The 21,767-nt window shown below is 45.1% G+C and overlaps 1 protein-coding gene across 3 annotated transcripts in view; it reads right to left on the reverse strand.

The window, feature by feature from the left end:
* LOC144754586 (alkaline phosphatase, tissue-nonspecific isozyme-like) overlaps nt 1–21,767 on the reverse strand; it is a 323,201-nt gene that overhangs the window by 20,380 nt on the left and 281,054 nt on the right. For all 3 annotated transcript variants that reach the window (XM_078642556.1, XM_078642554.1, XM_078642555.1), the window contains exon 10: nt 7,856–8,047. In XM_078642556.1, the coding sequence (XP_078498682.1) occupies nt 7,856–8,047 (192 nt within the window). The remainder of the gene's footprint in view (nt 1–7,855; nt 8,048–21,767) is intronic.

Raw genomic sequence — 21,767 nt, forward strand, 5'->3', positions numbered from 1 at the left:
CCGCATCTCCGAACCCTGCACTGGCTATCAGTCGCCAACAGAATAAAATTCAAAGCTCTGACGCTTGCGTTCAGATCTCTGTATGGCTTCTGTCCACAATACCTGAAAAACCGTCTTCCAAGATACGCCCAAAGCCGTGTACTACGGTCCAATGACCGTGTCCAACTGATCGTTCCGCGGGCAAAAAAGGCACGACTAGGAGGTCGGACCTTCTCAGCTAATGTCGCTGCTCTGTGGAACTCCCTGCCACAAGCAATACAACAGGCCCCCTCCGAACCCTGCTTTAAGAAACTGCTAAAGACGTGGCTTTTCACCCAGCCACGTTAACTTTCCTATTTCTTGCCTCAGGTTACTTGTGGTCTACTAGCGCCGGGACACCTCCTCGTGAGGTAGCTGTTCGCGCTGTATAAAATCCAGTATTATTATTATTATTATATATATATATATATATATATATATATATATATATATATATATATATATATATATCCACCAGTACTCGTTTTCACATTCGTAAAACAAAGTATGTCCAGGCACTTATATATATATATATATATATATATATACTCTGCCACTGCAAACCCCCGCTGTGACCAGTTAGTTGAAGGTGGCTAAATTCTTCAGTAAAAATGACAATAAGAAAACAACAAGAATAGCAACTACACCAGTAAGATCGGAATTAGTCTTGAAAGATCTACCTGCCTTGACAGCCATTGAAGGGCTCTTGACAGAAAATGAAGACATTACAGAATCTCAAATCATGGAAGAACTGGGTATGACCATGAATGCAAGGGAACCAAGTGGTTTCAAGCCCAAGTCTAAATTTTGTCCGATGTTAAGTCCTGGAAATAAGATTGATATATTCCATGACCTGGTGGTAAATGATCTGGAATTGTTACAGAGAACAGACAACCACAATAAGAGAAAAAACCTAAGTAAACAAGCATTTACAATGCAACGGTTTCGCCTTTGTAAAAGTTAGAGCTATTGGCATTGTAAATGACAAATTTTGTATTTATGTGTCGGTTTTGAAAACAGATAAATAAATGGCATTGTCATTTACATTGCCAATAGCTTAATCTCTCGCAAATGTGAGACTTATTTTACCCTACGGACGAGCTCAGCAGACAGCAATTACTACCACACACACACACCCAGAGCCAGCCACACACACCCAGAGCCAGCCACACCCAGAGCCACACACACACACACCCAGAGCCACACACACACACCCAGAGCCAGTTTTGCCACAAGCTGACCCATTACATGGAAAAAAAATGTCAGTACCTTTTGATATCTTTGAAATGGAAATGTTTTTGTTAAAATCTGCAAATAAGGCAGCATATGGTGAAATGTGTCACAAGAGCAGCAAATCCATAATTAAGATGAAACCACCGCAGACATTCATAAGTCAAGGACCTTCACAATTCTAGCGACCCTCTCTGTGTATAATGCAGCTCTATGCGGAAAGTGCATTGACCTACTGAGCTATCTCGCTGGGATTGAAACCTGTACTCTTCAGGGTGCACAGACCAGCACCTCTGCAGCAGGCGCCCTAATCCACCCTGCTAGCTACCCGAGGGTGTACTTGTGACCCGCAGGTTGCACACACAGCTCCGCAGCAGGCGCATTGACGCAGTGAGTTACCTCTTCAGCCCGCTGGTCACCCGAGAAGCAGCGCGAGGTGAGCCTCTCCCAGGATATCCCTTTGCACCTCATCACACTAATTTCGCACACGTGCCGGCCTGCGCGTTTGTTCGCAGGTGCTCGGTGCAGGCGCGTCCTCGCGCCCCGGCTTCCCGCTCAATCTTTCATGGGCGCGCGGGCTCGGGTTACCCGGCACGTGCTCCATTGACATCCCCGCGTGCAGCGATTACAGATCACGACAACATTTCCAATTACCAGCGGGCCGCGTTTCACTGCAGCCCCCTCCAGCGCGGCGCAGATGATTGGGTTACAACGAATTCAGAGATGTAAGACCCTACAGCGCCCCGGTTAAGATTCCCCCGGGATATCCGAGCCTGGGACAGCTCGGTGGGTGAAGGCTGCTGCGGCGGAGTCCAGGGTACCCCGGGAGCAGCCGCTTCAAGGTCGCAATCCGTGGGTCACAGCTGCAGGATCCGAACCAGTCAGCTCGGCGGGTTAAAGCACCTGCAATGCACACAGGTTCCAATCAGTGCAAAATAGGACATTGTTATGACAACCTTCCTGCAGCAATGTGTGTAACTGACAAGCTACAAAAAAATCCTTCTGCCCTCATATGTCTCAATATTGCAATTCCACGGGCTACTATGCCTGTCAGGCCGTCACCATGACTGTTTAAATTCCCTACTGCAGTACCCACTGGCACTGGCAGCTCAGCCTGTAACACGCCGTCGTTGGTGAATCTCTGCTGGTTTAACCCAACCAGATAACTCAGCAGGTCATTGATCCTGTTATCGAGTTCCATGCATCGTAACAGGAAGGCCATCTACTTAACGAGATAGCTCGGTTGGCTAATGCCCCTGCAGCGGAGTCCGCGTGTGTGCAAGCGATGGAGACCGCGTGTTCAGAATTTCCAACCCTGGTTTTATTGATATATATGGCTCTGAATGTAACCCTGGCTCCACGGGTCGCAAATTAAAAATAAATCGTGCAGTGGGCAAGACAGTTGCTACGGAGGTTTGCCTGCGTGTTGCAGATTACAGCCCCAGGAAGCTATCTCAGTGGGTAATGCGGATGTTGCAGAGATGTCCGTAAAACTGCAGGACACGTGTTTGAATCACGGGTAGGTTGAAAACTGCTTAGCGCCTTCTGAGGAGAGTCTGTGTGACTCGTGAGTCACGGGTTCGAATCGGTCGAGGTCGTGACATCCCACTCTCACTGAGTGCACTCGGTCTCTACCTCCCCCCCGCCCATATGCTGGTAATATAGCTCGGGCTGAGATTTGTGTAACATTCATTAGTCTTCAGGTTTGATCACGGAGGGGTGGATCAAACGCTCGCCCTTGCAACTTCTTTCAAATTATTATACCTTTGGTAGCAATAACATGTTACTTATATCTCCTCACAGCACACGCGATGACAGTAAGCACCACACAAGCGCCGTGTTATTTTTCAGCGGGTCAACAATGCATCAGCGTTTTCTCTGGAATGCAGTTAATACGATATTTTTCATCAGCACATGTACCCGGTATTAATTAAGCAATGGCAAAAAGATACAGGTCTGAGGGGAGTGTAAATAGCAATAAACATGGACTTTCCTAACTGGTGACTTTATCAACAAGGCACAACAACGGCACAATAACTCCTCGGCGAGAGGGAGGGTGTGGCGGGCGGGACTTAAAAAAAGACCCAGAAACGCCACCGAATCGCGTCGTGACGGGGGAAAGAGTGATTGACAACCATGTCTTCCAGTGGCTAGCCTCCATTTATGGAGCTAGCCAATGGAAGAAGGGACGGGTTCAAGTCCCCAATACTGAGATAACATTAAATTTCGCCTGCACGAGCACTGCTGCGCAGTGCTACGGCCAGGCGAAACCTAAAAAGGAAAGGGAAGCAATTGGCACACTGATGAATAATGACAAATTAATAATAAAGCCTGCGGATAAGGGCGGGAATGTAGTCATTCAGAACAAATCTGACTACATAAGAGAGGCTATGAGACAACTTGATGATAAGAAGAACTATATGAAAATGACTGGAAATCCAATAAATGACCTTACAATAGATCTGGAAAGAAGAATAAAAGATTGGCACAAAAAAAAGTTGCTGAGTAGGCCTTAAAGGGTTAACACTTTTCTATCTCTGCAATTTGTGATTTGCAAACATTCTGTAAGTCCAAATCTGCAGGCCTTGTCGTGCTGAAAGATGGTGGTCTGGCAACTCAATGAGTAACATTGCAATGGTGGGCAACACTTCACATAGAAAAGCCCCTGCAGCACAGAGACTGTGCTGAGCAGCTGGTCATATAATTGCCTCACAGCACCCACAGCAATGTTGACACCTGCAAATGTCAGGATAAATATACAGTATGATGGGCACTCTTGTGATGTAATGTGAGCTGAACATAGCTTGTCACTCTCAGAATCACTCAATCTGGCTACCCCCAGGTTAGATGTGATAAATGTATTTTATTTGGTTAAATTAACATTCTGAGTGATAATATCTATACTTGAGGTTCTGCTATCTACTCTTTATTTATTTGTGATATATATATTAAACTGCGCAATCACCTAAATATGCTACTTATTAAAGACTATGATTTAAATAAGCTTTTTCCTTAGTTTGTTAAATTCCCAAGAATTAAATATTCAAATGTAGGCACAAAAACACTGAAGTAGAGTTTCCTACCATTGTACTTCAAACACTTAACATGCAACACAGAACTCAGGCCACCTGAACATAGAACTGATGCATTAGGAGTACCTGCTGGGCAGACTGCACCATATCTCAAAAAGTGGGAAAAGACGAAAATTAAATGTGAAAAAGTTACATATGGTATTCTGTAATAATATGGATCGATCATGATCTCAAAGTTTAAAGAAACACAATGGTGTTCATTTAGAGAACAATGCTAAACCAGGAGGTAAAACCAGATAGTGGAAATAGCATTTTATTTGGAATTCACCTTCCAATTTATATTGTTTTAGATACAATTGAGGCATGACATGGTATTACCGTTATTGAACGGTTTGCACATTTTTCCTTTCCCACTAGCATTCACAGGTGGTATTGGGGGAGGGGAGGGGGCTTCTTGTTTGCCTTGCCATAAATGACGTAAAAAAGCATCATACAAATGGTATTATTGATCAACTTAGATTGTCCGTAAAATGTAACACATGCAACAAACAGGTATGCTATGCATAATATGCAGCATACTGAAGAAGTGCCAATATATTTGATGTACTTTAATATACATCGCATAAAAATAACACATTGGACTTGCCTTTTATTTAAAAAAATATATATTTTTAAATCTGCACTCATGGCCATTTTAATCAAACACAGCGAATAATTAAAACAGAGAAACAATACATTAGAACGATCTTAACCTTATATGCATCACGTACACTTAATGTGCCTTGTTTTGACCGTAGTAAAATCTTTGTTCCCATCACAGTTTAGTGCAAAGGGTCATATCATTCTGCTCTGGTACATATGGCAACCATTTTTATAGATGCATGGTAAGAAATTGTTATGATGTTGAAGCGTCTACTCTTTAACCGTGTGAAGGTATCGCTATGTTTTGCCTAAATACACTCATATTGTTGTCTGAGAGGAAAATATAATGTAGGCATTCATGTTGAATCAGTTACCAGCAGTTTGTCAGAAGAGAATGTCTTTGAAAACACCACAAAACAGTTAATGGGACTTTTATTCAATCATTCTTCAAATGAGCACCGGCAAGCAGTACTTAATTTGTGCCGATGGTTTCCGGTGCTCGGCAACATCACTTTATTGTTAACACCGGCGCTTGTGAAAGTCTGCCACAAGGTGCCACTGTCTGGTTAACCCCTTCTCTGCTGCCGTTGGCCGTTGCCCGTCGCGAGCACTGCCTCGCTGGTGCTGTGAACGCCCAACGGCCGACGCGGCCCCGCCCACTTTGCGGATCCGCCGCACTGCCGCGAAATAACGGCCGCGGCTAATTTAGAAATGGCAACAACAACAGTCAATTATCAATTCAATATACACTAAAAATGACTATTACCTGTTGCACAAACCATTCTTATAGCTTTGGGGGGCTGGAATTGTCTGAATTGTCACACTTGTAGGAGTGTGATTGTTGGACTTGGGCCATTTTCCCGAAATGTTTTGCTTTTCACCCCCCTGTTTTAGGATGCCTCCACCATGGTAGAAAACTGTATAGGCCATGTGTGGTGTGAGACGCCATGTTAAATGTAATGCAATGGTGTGCACTTGTTAACCCCCATTATAGAAATGCACCTTTGTAAAATGTCACTTTTAAAATGGACGCCATTTCTGTCTGATTGTGCCGCCTGGCTGGGGTGGGTTAGCGGTCTAGTGTTTGAAGTGACAAGGTGCTCTATACTCCCCACAGTGACAGTTGAGGCTGGAACTGCCAGGGACCTTCTAGAAGCTTCCAGCCTTTCTGGTATTTGTAGAGCAGTAGAGATGCCATGTGCTCAGTCAGAGTGTGGACCTGAGAGTGAGGGGACCTGCTGCCAGGGGGTGCCGCTGCATGGGCCTGTGTGCTGGCCCCATAGCCCATCTGTACCCCTCCACTGTCCACAGGGCCGGTGAGAGCCCACTGCTGGAGTTCAGGCTGCTGTACCAGGAGGAGTGCCACGTTACAGGCATGATGGTTCCGAGGAGCTGCTGTCCTGTACTGATGAGTACCCACTGACCGCTGACCTGGCTAGCACTGCCTGCCTGCTCTCCTGCCCTAGCGCCTCGTGAGCGCTACACCTGGGCCCTGACTGCTCCCTAGCGCCTGGAAAAGGAGAGCGCGTTGACTGACTGCTGGGCCACATTGTCAGTGCCCTCCCTGCCCGCAAGCACACCAGGGAGCCACGCAAGAGGAGCCTGGTGAGTGGGGCCCTGCCGTTCTGTGGATGGGGGGGGTGTCGGGGCACAGGGTCGGTGCCCCCCCCGGGAACCGGACTGATTTTACAGGTGCCCCGCCTGGCAGTGGGCACCTGCGACGTTGTGCATATTTCTACTACCCGAGTCCCGGAAGAGCGGCTCCACCCTAACCACGAGTGAACAGTGCTGTACACAACTGCCCCACTGGACAGTGGGAATTTGTCATGTTGGGCCCAGGAGGAGGCTCAAGGCCTAATGCTGGTGGTCATCCCTAATGTGGTAATAGGAGGGCAGTTATGCCCCTGATGCTTGTCGCATGAGGTTAAGCAGGTTTAGGCCCCCACTATGCTCACCAGGTTATTCATGCATGGTCTACTTTAGGTCAATGTGACTTGCACCAATGTTGGTATGCACTGTGGGCCTGGGGTACGTGATAAGGTTTCCAGGCCCTGTGTTCTGCCTGTATGATTGGGCCTAATGTTAATTACGATTTATGCTAATGCCAGTCATACTATGCTCTTAACCCAATGTTTGACTTCATGCTTATGCCGTGCATGACGTGCTTTCACGCCTAATATTTTATTTTATGCTGACATTCCCAAAGGCTGATGCCTAGTGGTTCTTCCCCTCATGTTTATATTGCTGATGTTCTATGCCATTTCTCTTTTTTATGTGCACTTTGTTTCCTGCCCCATGATTTAGGCCTATGCCTGATGTTAATGCTGGGTGCTTAATGTTCCTTTTTGCAGGGGGATGCTGACGCCATGCCTAATATGCTTTTACGCCTAAGGTTAACGCTTTACGTTTTTATTTCAGCCCTGGAACTAATGGACTTACCTTCTTCTTCTTTTTTTCCCTGTTCCCTGTAAATAATACCCCGTGTATATATTGCCCTGGTGCCCGTTGGCGCAACATTGTGATTACTGTGATTTCTGTTTCAGATTGGAGACAATACAAGAGTTATTCTTTTTCATCAAAACTGATGTTGTGTCTCTTTTTGTGCTGTGACTGGTGTGTCGTCTGGGCGTACTGCGTGGATGCTTCACACATGTCCTTAGGAGTTAGGCCTGCCTGCTCTGCACCATGCTACCCCCGTAGAATTGGCAACCCCATTTCTAACAGTGATGGTTAGTAGTTGTGTTGTTATTATCATTGGCAGTATGACAGGAGCAATGTGTGGTGCAAGCTGCAGGGGCCTCTTGAAGAGAGTCCTGGCACTTCTTTTTTTTTTTATTACAAATTAAGCACTGCCTTCAAGGTTATCCGGGGATGCAGTAGCAGCCCCCCAATGCTCCTTGATCTAGTACACCTGAGCAAGAAGGAAGGCTTACCAAAAATGGGATTCCCGCGCACAGTATAGCCACCCATAGTAAAGACATGGGAGTGGTCTGCTGTCACCACAGTCAACGTATCCTCTTCTGAGGTCAGAGTCCCGGCGAGGGTGATGGCTTTGTCCATTTCCACTGCCTCATAGAGGGCCTGCTTTGCCTTGCCCTCGTGGTGCCCATGGTCAATCCTTCCTCCTGCAGAGAAAGAGGAAGCGGTGGTGAGACATTGAAGCAATCTGGTTTGATCCTTTGGATCCTTTCTCTAAACCTGGGGCCACCAATTATCCACTTTATTCAAAATATGGAAAACAAACAAAACAATAGCAGCAGACAAGACATTCAGAGCTTTTAGCTCATGTGGCGTTTTATATTTCTTTTTTTACAATTTGTGTTAGTCGCAGACATCACTTTTTGCAATGGATCACTCTATAGCTAAAATGGCTGCTGCTTAAATAATTACTTGATTCACGTTTGCAATTAGAAATAAATATGGCCCTGTAATAGTCCACTAATGAATCTACTTGCTTGGGTCAGCAAAATGAAATTCTTGTCAGGCACATTTTATGAGGTACATTTGAAGTTATTGGCAATTTTGAGGGATAGCACAATATTAAGATTGTTAAGAAAAAAGGAAATTGAATAGGGAACAAATCATTATTATAAATACTCAAAATTGTTAACCAAGAGATCCTACAAGAAAACAAGACACAAGCCCTGATTTAGAGGAGGCTGGCAATGGAACTACTGATTAATACTGGAAGGAGTTACATTTACCAACTCTGTGTGTTACACAGCTCCAGGCTGAAGGCAGTGGAAGGTGCTTTTCCTGATGGCTGAACCTCCATTGACTCCAGAACATGAAAAAGCCACGTATGCCATGTGGATGCACCATCATAGTGTGAAGTTGGATGCCCAATTTAGGCTGACCAGTTGGTCATCATTCTTTGGAGTAGCGCCTACTTCATGATAGACTGTAGAAACTTTTGTGGTGTTGCACGGAATGTCATACATGTTCCTGTGGTGCTGGGAGAAACCTCAACATGTCAAGGTTATTTGTCATTTCGATACTGGCAATTAGTCCTCAGTTCTGCTATATATTTTTAATGCCCATGAGTGTTGACATCAATTCCACCATAGAGCACAGCACAAACTACATTTTGAGGTTGGTGATGTCCAGGTTTTTAGACCAGGTTCACTATCCACCCCAAAAAATGGTGAATAACAGCAACAAACTGTTTCTGCAATCATATTGTGTAGGAAGCAGGCTCTTTATGTGATATATCAATACTTTGATATACTGTGCAAAGACACCAATGGTTCCCTTACTAGTGGACAGGGAATTGCTATGCAATCCCAAAGTGTTCTAGAAGGGGGCAGTGTGGTCAAGCAGCCTTAGGCTTAACACAGAGGAGTGCAGAACATTCACAAAATACACACAATGGTCAATAAATGATAACACGATTTAAGAAGGAGATTCACATCAATTTATAAATGCAGCAGGTATCTTTATATATGTTTAGGCATCAGAGAAAACTCGTTCAGGCAAGTACGTTTTTAAATATAAATTCTTATCACTTTAAAAAGTGGACACAATGCAGTTTCCGAGTTCTGCAATGTTATCCTATGGAATTAAATAAAAGTTCAGCAAACAGAGAGTTATGGTGAGTGGTGGACAAGGTCAAAGGCAGTGCCAAAAGTACATATTCAGCAGCACCAGGTCGGCCGGGTGCAAAACAGTGTTGGGTATCAATGCATTTCAATGGCGATCAGTCTCTGTAAAAAGAGGCTGAAGGCTCCAGCTAGGAAGTCAGTCAGGCTGAACCAGCGAGTGGGCTCATGCCTTGCAATGCTCGGGGATCGGGGACACCTTGGTCCTCTTCTCCAAGGGCCAGGGGCAACGGGTGCGCATGTATCTTCAGGTGCCGGGCTTTTCCTTACCAGAGCAGTCACGGAAGAGGGGGCCTGCGTGCCGAGGTTGCAGGTGCCCTTGGTGAGTTGAGAAGGGGTGAAACCACAATGGACTATAGCTCTGGGGAGCAAAGGACCCTTGTTGGCACTATTGGCCCACTGCAACCCGGGCTGAAGCCGGCGGGTACAGTAGTTGCTTCAGGTGTCGGGTTTTGGCTGTTCCAGAGGTCTCAGAATCTTTTCTTTGCAGTTTCTTCAGAACCTGTCCACTGTTCACTGGAGTCTTTTTTTAAGTGAGGCGGTCCTCGCAAGTTTCTACCACCAACGGCTACAGGGCCAGTTGACCGTGGTGCTGTTTTTAATGAGTGATAAAGACAGGCCGGAGGGGCGGAGGCCAAGACAGGTGCTCTCTTCAATCTTTTGGGATTTTGTGGCTCTTTTGTGTCCTCTTTCTTCTCAGGTTATCAGGATCTGCTTCTCTGGTGCCAAGAGCTCCCAATACTAAATGTAGGGGCATAAGAGAGGGTGCCAGGTAGTAGCCAATGGCTACTTACCTCTAGAGTGAAAACACCCTCACTTAACTACTTCCGTTGGGAAGTGGGCATAACCCTGCACCTGGCTGGTTAATTCTCTCCAAGGTAAGATGCAGGAATCTGAAGAGAGGGGTCCACATCACCTGCCCCACCCTAGAGGTGGTGCTGGCTGAATGTGGGCACCCCTCCTAAACTAATTCTCTTGCCTGTCCTCCCGCCAAAACTTGAACAATATAGAGGGGTTGGCATCCTCTCCTATGAGTGAAACCAGAGTCACATATCAAAGGTGATGGGGCTGCTCCGAAGCTCCCTTGCCTTGGCAGGCTAATCTGCAGGTCATCTCGTGGTAGGGGGTAGAAGCAGTGCTTAATTTGTAAAGAATAAGTGCCAGGGCCCTTCTCAGGAGGCCACCGCAGCTTGCATCACCCATTGCCAAAAATAGCACTACCAATGACAGTACCTACACAACTACTAACCATCACACTACTGTAAGTGTGACAATTTAGACTTTGTGAGCCCCCTAACGCTATAAGAATGATGTGGGTGACAGGTATCAGTTGTATGTATATTGAATAATAAACAATTATTACTCTGATTAACGACAAATTACACAAACAGCACCACCATGTGGCTGCTGTCATAAGTGCTGGGTTGAAAACTAAGGCCAGTGCCGAGCACAGGAAACCACAGGCTCAAATTAAGCACTGGGTGGAAGATCCCCCCCTGCAAGAGCTGGCCTGGTATCTGGCCTCCCGAGAGCAAAGGCTCTCACCTTTAGGGGTCAGGAATTCATCTCTGGTGTCAGGCTGGCTAAAACCAGTCAGTCAGTGTTGGTACGGTTTCAGGGGGCACCTCTGAGGTGCACTCTGGTTTTTTTGGTTTTTTTTGTTGGTTTTATTGGCAGTGGAAAAAAGCAAACAGAGAAGAAAAAACAGTTCATACAGAGAAAAAAACAGAGCAAACAATAAATATACATTGATCTTAATACATACTTGTAAGTTACCCAAGCTTAAAGAAAAAGGAAAATCTATCAGACAGCATTGGGCAAACAAATAAAAGTACAGCTAAAATAGATATGCATTTCACAACCAGTTCGTAATAGGTAGCCATATTTTTTGCCCCATCCCCTTTCTTCTAACACCTTTAAATTTATATAAAGCCCTTTCTAGCTGATAAATATTCAGCATTTTTGATTGCCATTGACGGAATACGGGTGGTTCGGCATCCAGCCAGCGAGATGTTATAGAATTACGATAAACTGACATAGCTATAAATATAAGCCCTTCTTCAGCAATTGCTCTAACAGTAATTTTTTCAGGTTCTATTCCAGTTATAACAAGTTCGGGTGTTAACACAATATATCTACACCTAGAATAGTTCTTAAAAAGGCTTGTATCTGAGATTGAAATAAGGTCAGTTTTATACAATCAAACAGCATATGGCACAGGTTAGCCGCATTATAGCCACAGCGACTACAGTTCACACCCTTCTGAGTTTTCCATTTAGATATTTGCAATGGTGTATAATACAAATCAAACACTGACATATAATGTTGGCTCTTTAGTGAATCATTGAGAATAACTTTACTGCAGACTTCAAGAGATCTAATTAAGTCTACAGATTCCAAACCAAAGATTGTTTTCCATTTTTCTTCATAAATATCTAAGTTATCCTCCATCTTCTCTATGCATTTTTGGTATATTATACCGATCTTGTATCCCTGCCGGCAGCACTCCAACAAATCTATTGTCTTCATAGAATCTGACGTAATTAAGTTCTTCGCACTAAACTGCGAATCTGTAAATATTTTAAAAAATCCGCTTTATCTAAACCAAATTTAATTTGTAGTAGAGTATATGATGCTAATTGCCCTTCGTGATATAATAGACCAAGTGTTTTTTTATTTGAGCCCAACCATCTATGCATAACCGGGTCATTAAATATCTCGGGTAACATGGGATTCTGTGAGAGAGGAGTGTAGTAATTAAGTTTTGGCAAAAGATGAAACCTTTTGTTAATTTGTTTCCAGGTCCGAGCTGCGGTAATCATAATCCACAGAAGGCATTTACGACTAGTCTGAGGTGCACTCTGGGTGCAAGTATTGATAAATCCAACACTGGAATCAGTGTGGGCCTATCAAAAGGAGATGTTTGATATCAAACATTCCCAATTTTCAGCGAAGCCATGATGTAGCTGGGGAACTCTTTCTCACCAATGCCCAGCACATGTTTTAACAAGGCTTACCTGTTCACTCGCAGTGCGAGTAATCGAACTGCCCAGTACAGGGGCATATCTGCTCATGCGGCTATGCCCTTATATGTATTATAGTGCACATTGCTTTAGGGTTGTAAGGCCACCCACCCTCCTTCACCTTATCTCACATGCTGACCTTCTCACTGCCCTCTTCTCCAAAATAATAGTTATTCTTCCCAAAGAAAGCCTTGCTCGGCAATAAAGCGACGTCTTTGATCCGGGCCCTGGCGAGTTATTGTTCACACTTGCTGCACCTCGGCTTCAGAAGCACTGATTTATTAGCTTGTCAAGGGAAGCATTGTTCAGGAAGGCAATCAAAAACCACTTACCTCGCTAAAATAAAATTACTGCTTTTTCAGTGGCTAATTTGTATAACACCCATGGAGGAACTTGGAAAACGTTTGATAAGGCATAAAATGATGATTAATTAATGTATTGCCCCGGTGCTCATCAAACAAGAGTAGTATATCTTTCTTCTATTGGGCCTTGTGTTTAATGCTAGGTGCCTGTCTAAAGCAAGCCCAATATGAGCTCCCAAGAAGCCCCCTTTTCCCATGACCTAGGGGGCGACATCAGGAGAGGACGGTGTGGACAAAGGCTCGTTTGATATAAGGTGGAATGAGAAATTTGGAAAGTTGCTGCCTGCAGGGATGCTCGGTTTTCCTCTGTCGTTTTGACTGCCGACGCGTGAAGACTTTTGAAAATCAGAAAAGGCGCAACAAAGTGACAAACCCATTGTGGGTTTTAAAAATGCCCCCCCAAAAACAACTTTACAGCTCTTTGTGTAGGAAAGTGTGACAAAGGGGATGTGGAACCTAGCCACGTGATCTTTATGCATTTGAGTTATAAGTATGAAGTAGCGTTTCAAACGCTTTACGGAAAAGCATATAATGGAGCATTATGTATACTTAGCAAAAAAGAGATGGGTGGAAATTCTTGAACAAATCTGAAACACAGATAATTAGCCTGCATTCATTGCCATCGGGCTTGCGCCATTGCAAATGGGGATCAAGGAACAATCATATGCAAACTGCCTTTGATCTGTCTCCAGCAGTAACAGTCTAGCATGAAATGATATGAATCTAATGAGTTTGGGAGCTCAAGCAATCTCAGACCAATGTCTCCTTAGTGTACTGAGAAAATCAAAAGCAACTTATACCAAAAATGGGCGGTTAATTGTTTGGGCCAGATCATGCGAGTCACTTTCTTGAATGGCAATTTTGCAGTTGCCAGGCAATTTTGCAACAACCAGTCTGTACCAACCAACGTGTGCATTTTATTCTGATTACCTGGAGCAAGTATAATTTTTGCACTGTTTCAATTTCAATTGTTACTGCACAAATCACCTGTTACCAGGGCAGTTTACATGATCTGGCTCCAGAGTCTTCTGCCAGGACTCTGGGGATTTGTGAGAGAGCCCCTACAGAAGAAAGTCCTGCAGCTGGGGTTTATATCTTCAAATCCATGGACCCTCTCAGTTTGCTGCATTGTGAATAATGTGTTGCGGTGTGGGCAGTTCATTGTCAGCCCACCGGGTAGTTCTTGTTAGCTACCTATGTCATTATCATATGAAATCTCTTTATTGATTTCATAACTAGAATTACACAATTGCTTTATTAACCACTCTATTGTTCACCCAATGATCAGCCTTCTTCCCCAATTCTTGGGGAGAGACTGGCCCCAGGTCCACCAGCTATTGAAGCATCTTTTCCTGCACATAATTACTTAACAGATGTTCCTTCACAATTAAATTGTAAAGCCCATCTTAATCACGCACATTGTTACCTTTTAACCAAACACCTAGGCCCCCATTAGGATGGCGGGCGGACTTTGCCCGCACGCCATCCTCGTGAAAAACGGGACCGCCCGCAATCTGAGCGGCGGTCCCGCCATGCACATTATGATGCGCCCGCCACACTGGCGGGCGCATCATGCATGTTTAACATTACGGCGGGCGGTGCTTTTCCCAGCATCCGCCGCAATGTTAAAAATGCATGTTTTGCATTTGCATGCACAAAGCGTCAGGCACCGCGCGGTGCCTGCCGCATTGTGCATGCAAATGCAGTGGAGTACCATAGGTACCCCCCATGTGCACCCCCCACATCCCCTTCACCATGGGGGCCTGCAACGGGCCCCCAAAGTAAAGACCGCATGCTCGTTGCCGCTGTGGAAAAGCATAGGACCGCCCTCATTGTAATATGGTTGGCGGTGTCTCGCAGACACCGCCACCATGTAAAAGCACTTTTTCCGCCGGTCGAGTAGTCGACCGGCGGAAATGCGGCGGACGGTCTTTCCGTCCGCCGCGGACCCCCCAGCCATCCTAATGTGGTGGGTCATTTTGTTGAGGATGGCGGGCGGATTGCCCCCGCCGGGGCAGGTGTAGCTACTGCCGGCCAGGCGGGGGCAATCCGCCCGCCATCCTAATGTGCCCCTAAATGTTTTCACTGAAAAGTCCACAAAATCAACCCAGGATTGACTGGGTTTTTTTCAGTCTACCTGAATAGGATTCTATATTCCTCAGTGGTGAGTCCAAAGCCCTCAATCAGGGTACCCTTCTGGAGGTCATAGGACTCAGAATCTGTATCACTCAATGTCAGGAGTCTATCCCTGCATTTACCTGAGAACCGTTCCGATAAGAGAGAGCCGCAATGTTTCTTGTTTATGCTTCTACAGATACAAGCTCTCTTGAAGGCATTAAACCATTTGGTGATATCATCACCATCTGTGTATTTGATAACAATCCCTTTGGGGATTTTAGGGTCAAAGATTTCCTTCCTTTCCCTGTTTATAGAGTTGCTACTACCAGAGATGGATCCTACGCCCATCTCAGCTCTTTCTTTTTCTATAGCCAAGAGTTTAGCATCTAATGCTAACCTCTTGGCTAGTTTCTGAAGATCTGCATCTTCAGGGTCTATCCCTACTGAAGCACTGCAATAAATGCTCCCAGAGGTATTGCTTTCTATGGTGCAGTGCTTGCTGGAATCAGAGTCAACCTCATCCACTACTTGCTCTTCTTCCGCCTCCTCTTCTGCAGGGGGGTTATCCTCACCCATGGCTCAAGCATTTTCTGCAAGCTATGTTTGCAGACGGGCTTCTGTGGGTCTAAAGACCATGGGGAGGTTCCATGCTTTCCACAGGCCTTAAGTCTGTCCAACTCTTATACAGCCCAAGGTCGAGCTCCTGGGAAGTACTTGGTGTAGTAGTCATGATTTAAAGTGAGTCGCGGCCAATTTTAGAAAAGTGCCAGACATGCTACAGTACTTTCTAAAGGCCTAAATTACTAAAAATACTTTTTCAATTCTAAGCAGTTTTGCAAAGGGACTTAACCAAGGCCCTAACAGCTATTTTAAAACAATTGAGAAAAATCGAAAATTTGATTTTTTTTTTATCTAAAGACAATTTTGTATTCCTTTGTGAAATCACTTATCAACCAAGTGGTACAGCAGATGTTGAGGCTTATTGCCCACTGCTGCACCACCAATGTAGGAAGCTGGATCTTTATGTGATATATCACTGCATTGATATACCATGTAAAGAGTCCAGTGGTTACCTTACTAGTGGACAGGGGCTTGCTATGCAATCCCAAAGTGCTCCAATAGGGGTAGTGTGGTCAAGCAGCCTTAGGCTTAACACAGAGAGTGCAAGACATTTACAAAATAAGCACAATGGTCAATAATTGATAACACGACTCAAGAAGGAGATCCACGCCAATTTATAAAAAAATAGCAAGTATCTTTATATATGTTTGGGCATCAGGGAAAACTTGTTCAGGTAAGTGCATTTTTAAATATAAAATATTTTCTCTTTAAAAAGTGGACACAGCAATTTCTGAGCTCTGCAATGTTATCTTATTGAAGGAAACAAAAGTTCTGCAAACAGGTATTGTACATCAACTTACTGGACCAATCTCCAAGAGTTAGGGTGAGTGGTGGGCAAGGTCCAAGGCAGCACCAACAGTACACAACCAGCAGCACGAGGACGCCCGGGTGCAAGGTGAAAAACAGCATTGGGTGCCCAATGCGTTTCAATGGGGATCGGTCTCTGTAAAAAGATGCTGCAGGCTCTGGCTAGGAAGCCAGTCAGGCAGAACCAGCGAGTGGGCTCAGGCCTTGCAAAGCTTGGGGATGGGGAGGGGGCACCTTTGGTCCTCTTCTCCAATGCCATGGGGTGATGGGTGCAATGGTGTCTTTAGGCATCAGGTTTTTCCATACCAGAGCACTGGTGGTAGAGGGGGCTGCGTACAGAGGCTGCAGGGGATGCTGGTGAGCCTAGGAAAGGGGGTGAAACCGCAATGAATTTGAGCTCTGGGTGCTGGGGAACCTCGCTAGAACCATTGGCCCACCTCAACTCAGACCTGAGGCGACGGGTGCAGTGGTTGCTTAAGGTGTTGGGTTCCGGCAGTTCAGGAGGCCTTAGTCTTCTCTTTGAATTTTTTTCAGAACAGGTCCTGTGTTCTCAGAGCTCTTGAGTTTTTTTCGAAGGCAGGCAGTCCTCCCAACTTTCTGGAGTCAACAGCTGCAGGACAATTCAACTTTGGCACAGTTTTCAACAAGGGCTGCAGACAGGCCGGCGGTCCAAGGCCAAGTCAGGTGCTCTTTTTAGTCTTCTCTGCTTTTGCGGCTCTAAGGTGTCCTCTTTCTTCTTAGTTCATCAGGATCTGCTTCTCTGGTGCCAGGGGCTCCCCTAAACACTGAATGTAGGGGTGTTAGAGGAACTGCCGGGTAGTAGCCAATGGGCTACTTACATCTAGGGTGACTTCACCTACCCCCATGTGACTACTTCCGTTGAGAGGTGGGCATAATCATAACCCTTTATTAAATGTTCCATGCATTAAGCACCTACGTTGGCCGTTAGACGTCAACCCTACCTGAAATACCACTTTGCATTCCTGTTGCCCTATAACTGAGTGAGACCAGGGTCTGCTCTAGGAGGCAGGGGAGATCGACCCCAATATGTCTCTAAGCCTCCCTTCTAGGAGTCATGATACTGTAGCGCAGAGGTTCCCAAACTGTGCGCCGCGGCGCCCTGGTGCGCCGTTCTGAGTTGTCAGGGGCGCCGCGGCACGATGTGGGAAATTGCAGCTGCATTGCTAGAAATGTACAAATGCCACCTGCATTATTGGCATACATACGCCCTACGCAGCTCTGACCATTGTTTGAGGAGCGCTATTGCTGCCATTCCTCGTGGGACCCTCTTCGCAAGGAAATAGGTAAGTAAGAAAGTGAAGTCCGTTTTAAGTAACACTAGGGCCGCTGGAGTGTTGGTACTGGGACGGGAGGGATTCCTGTGTGTTCCGTAGAACAGTACGGGAGTAGAATGTTGGGAGCCCCGGCATGAAAGCAAGAAGGGCAAGATCGAAGGTCAGGTCACTTACTGAGCAGTTTTAGGCTCCTCAACCTCGGCAATGATGGATTCATATGACTGCTTTAGTCTGTGGCTGTGTACTTGCTGAGTTGCAATCTGCCGCTTTAGGTTAATAATATTAGGAGAACGTTATTCACTTTTAAATGTTCCAGATGCATGGCGTTTTTTTTATGAGTCTGAAATAATTATTAGTGCTGCTTTAAATTCAGCTGATGTGCTTTCTTTTTTTTTTTTTGAAACATAATTTATTGGCTTTTTTAATTTTGTATATCATACCATCATGTTATATATCGTGTACCAACATTCATGCCTTAATAAGTATACACATGCCTACTGCATAGTCCTGCTGCAGCGTAGCTGTACATGATAAGTTTATGTAACAATTGTAGTAGTCCCAGCTGCTGTGCTTTCGTGTTCAAATATTTGCCCTCACTGCACAGTTCGTGATGGCGCTAAACAAGATGAGGCAACTTTCATACATACAATGCTCAGACACAATTGTACACAATTATGAAGAATTTTAGTGAAAGTCATTCAGGGCCAGCCCACAACCACAAGCATTTAATGGGGTGTATTAAATAAATTTTACTCGGCTTGCGAGTTTGCCTGTTGGGTGCATTTTTCCTCCAGTATGCAATGCTAACACCGAGTGGCTCCGTCTTAACTTGGTGGAATTTAACTCCACATTAGCCAAGAGTTCTACTGGGTTTGGTCTAGAAAAATGACGATGGCTCTGTCTGTAAACGCACATTTGAAGGTGTTTTTCAAACAAAATACACTTTTTTTAAATTTAATTGTAAATGCATATTCCATATATTCAATCTGAAATATGCATTTACAATGAAATTTAAAAAAGTGTATTTTGTGTAAAAAACTTCTTCAAATGTGTGTTTTCAAACAGGGCCATCGTCATTTTTCTAATCTATTCTAGACCAAACCCAGTAGAACTCTCAGATGGTCCCTGAAAGGGGAATACATTCAAATATTACTGAAACATCAGTATGGTCACTGGCTGCAATACAGCCACCCGCGCCTGATTTACATTCTCGATGAGAGAAAACGTATCAGCACATAAAACAAATGTTTGTTTTTCCTCTTTTGCAACTATTATCTTTTTATTTTGTTACAAATATGATTAAATACCTTCTTTGCATCCGAATTAATTTAAGGAAGACAACAGGAAGTACTCCCGAGGGTGGGCTTATATCCCCCCCACCCGCCCACTGGTAAAAAAAAATGGTGGGGAGCCACGGCCAACTGGTAATTAGATCAAGGGAGCCACGGGTCAAAAAAGTTTGGGAACCACTGCTGTAGCGTATAACACTCGAATGCCTGTCGCCTGTCACTGCCACACTTTTTTTGTTCTTATTTGATTTGTTTAACGCTGTGCGTTTTTCGGAATGATTCACTTAATAGGGATTGCGCAGCACATCCGGCACGAAGATATGTGATTTAAGATGTTAACCATGGTGGGCCAATATTCTGGGCTAGTCCTGGGACAGCAGTGGGGCCCAGATCGGCACCCGGAAATGTGAAATGTTTGTCATCATTCTCGTACTTTGTGATTACATGAGACAACGTGTATTCTGGTACTTGTGCAAATCTGGAATAAAAAACAAGCTGTTGGTGAGCTGCTCGCAGCACTACGGTAATCAGAATTCTCCTGTGGCTCGTGGCGTGGCCGATACGGACCCGACCCAGTTGGGCCAGGCCCCACCTGAGAGAGGTGAGGCCCAGGTGGCCGGTTTGTAAATGGTAATGCAGTGCCTCTCGCTGGCTTGGTTGCCACCGGCCATCGCAAATTCAAGTAAGTGTATCACTCAGTTACTTCAAGTTAGTTGTGGGTGATAAAGTTTCAAATGATGTGCTTCACAGCTTACCTTGCTTTCCGCCTGTAAGTTCCATGACACACACGATGTCGACACTAGCACTCACAACCACACACAAACTTCACTTGACTTATACACTTGACACTCACAGTGTGCTGCAGCTAATAGACAGCACAGTCCTCTCCGGTGCAGGCTGGCGTGCATGAATGATCATCTGCAAAATGTATTCTGTTGGAGCATGCTAGCGGCTATTATTTAGCACTGCGCATTAATGATGATAGGAGCTGTGGCCGTAGGAAGCCGAGCGGTGATTTCACTTTTCCTATCGATTCGACCAATTAAAAACAAGTTCATTCAAGTGTACCATCTGTCTGCAAAGCCAGCATCAGCCACGTTGCACACAAAGTGAAGCTTTTACTCTATTTCACAAAATAACACAGCCACACAAATAGATTTCATGACCATGAACACACACACTTTTCTTTTAATTAAATTTGGTTTGGAAGAACTATGTGTGCCAGGCTTAGCCTCACTCTCCTGAGGCTTGCACTATGCCCAGTACATTTGCGGCGATTGGAGCGAGTCTGAGTAAGCTGACCATTGTTGACTAATAATTTATTGTGATTAGGCGGCAGCTGAGAAGATCCATGTTCATATTAGGGTTGATTAAGCAGTAATATAGTCAAGTCTAATACAGCTTCCGGCTCACTTTGATGTGTGGGCCTCACTCTCCTGATTTCTGGTGCTTTACAGTAGCTTTAAGATCTTTTTAGATCTTTTCGTTGCTCAAATGGGTGTAATTTCTGATATTTATGTTTTCCTCGTCTTCATTTCTTGATTTTGCTTGCGAGAAAGTGTCACGCTTAGTCGTTGAAATGTCACTCATAATTACATAGAAATTAGGAAAATGTCACAGATAGGAATCTGAAGCCTTGGCAGCATTGTGTATCCTCCAACCAAAAGTGGACAAGACGGGGGGGGGGGGGGTGCTGGCAACCTCCCCTATGAGAGAAACCAGGGTTGCATACCGAAGGCGTGGGACTGCTTTGAAACTTCCTTGCCAGGCTAATCTGCAGGTCATCTCATGGGAGAGGGTGGAAGAACCCTATGCCAGAGGTGGCGGGGTTTCTGCAAAGAGCGAAGGCCCTCAAACTTGGGGGTCAGGAATTCATCTCTGTTGTCAAGCTGGCTAAAACCAATCAGTCAGCCCACCAGCAGTTAGTACTGTTTCAGGGGGCACCTGTGAGGTGCCCTCTGGGTGCCTGTATTGATAAATCCAACACTAGAATCAGTGTGGGTTAATCAATATGAGATGTTTGATATCTAGCATCTCTATGTTCAGTGAGGCCATCATGTAGCTGGGTAACTCATTTTCACCAGTGCGGAGCACACATTTTAACATGGCTTCCCTGTTCACTTGCACTGACAGTAATCAAACTGCCCAGTACAGCGGCATATCTGCTCATGCAGTTATGCCCTCACATGTAGTAGAGTGCACCCGCCTTAGGGCTGTAAGGCCTACAGTAAGGGTGTATTACCTATACTGCATGCAGTGTCTTCATGCAGGGCACTGAGGGATGTGTGTCATGTCTACTCTTCAGTTTTCTCTGCACCAAGGCATGCACCCTGCAATGGCAGTCTGCATGATCTTGGTGAGGGGTCCCTAGGGTGGCACAATTTGTGCTGCCGCCCTAGTGGACCATCTTCCCCCAGGTACCAGGAGTACCATTTTACTAGGGACTTACAGGGGTTGCTACAGTTTTAGGGATAGAAGACTGGTACTGGGAATCTGGTTAACAGGGACCCAGTTCCCCGCATATAGCAATTGTGTGTCTCGCATTTTTGATGTTTTATGCACGTTTTATGCACAGTTGTCTCATTTACTAAATTCTTGTGGAAAACCTAGCCATAGAGCCTTTAGGAGCACTATTAGTCCTCAATGTATAATCAGTGCAGCACTAAAAATAGGTGTGAACATCCATTTTTTCCCATCGTTACAGTGCCATCAACCTTAAAATGATGTTATAG

This window comes from Lissotriton helveticus, chromosome 5_1, assembly GCF_964261635.1.
Source record: "Lissotriton helveticus chromosome 5_1, aLisHel1.1, whole genome shotgun sequence".
In the NCBI taxonomy this organism is placed as follows: Eukaryota; Metazoa; Chordata; class Amphibia; order Caudata; family Salamandridae; genus Lissotriton; species Lissotriton helveticus.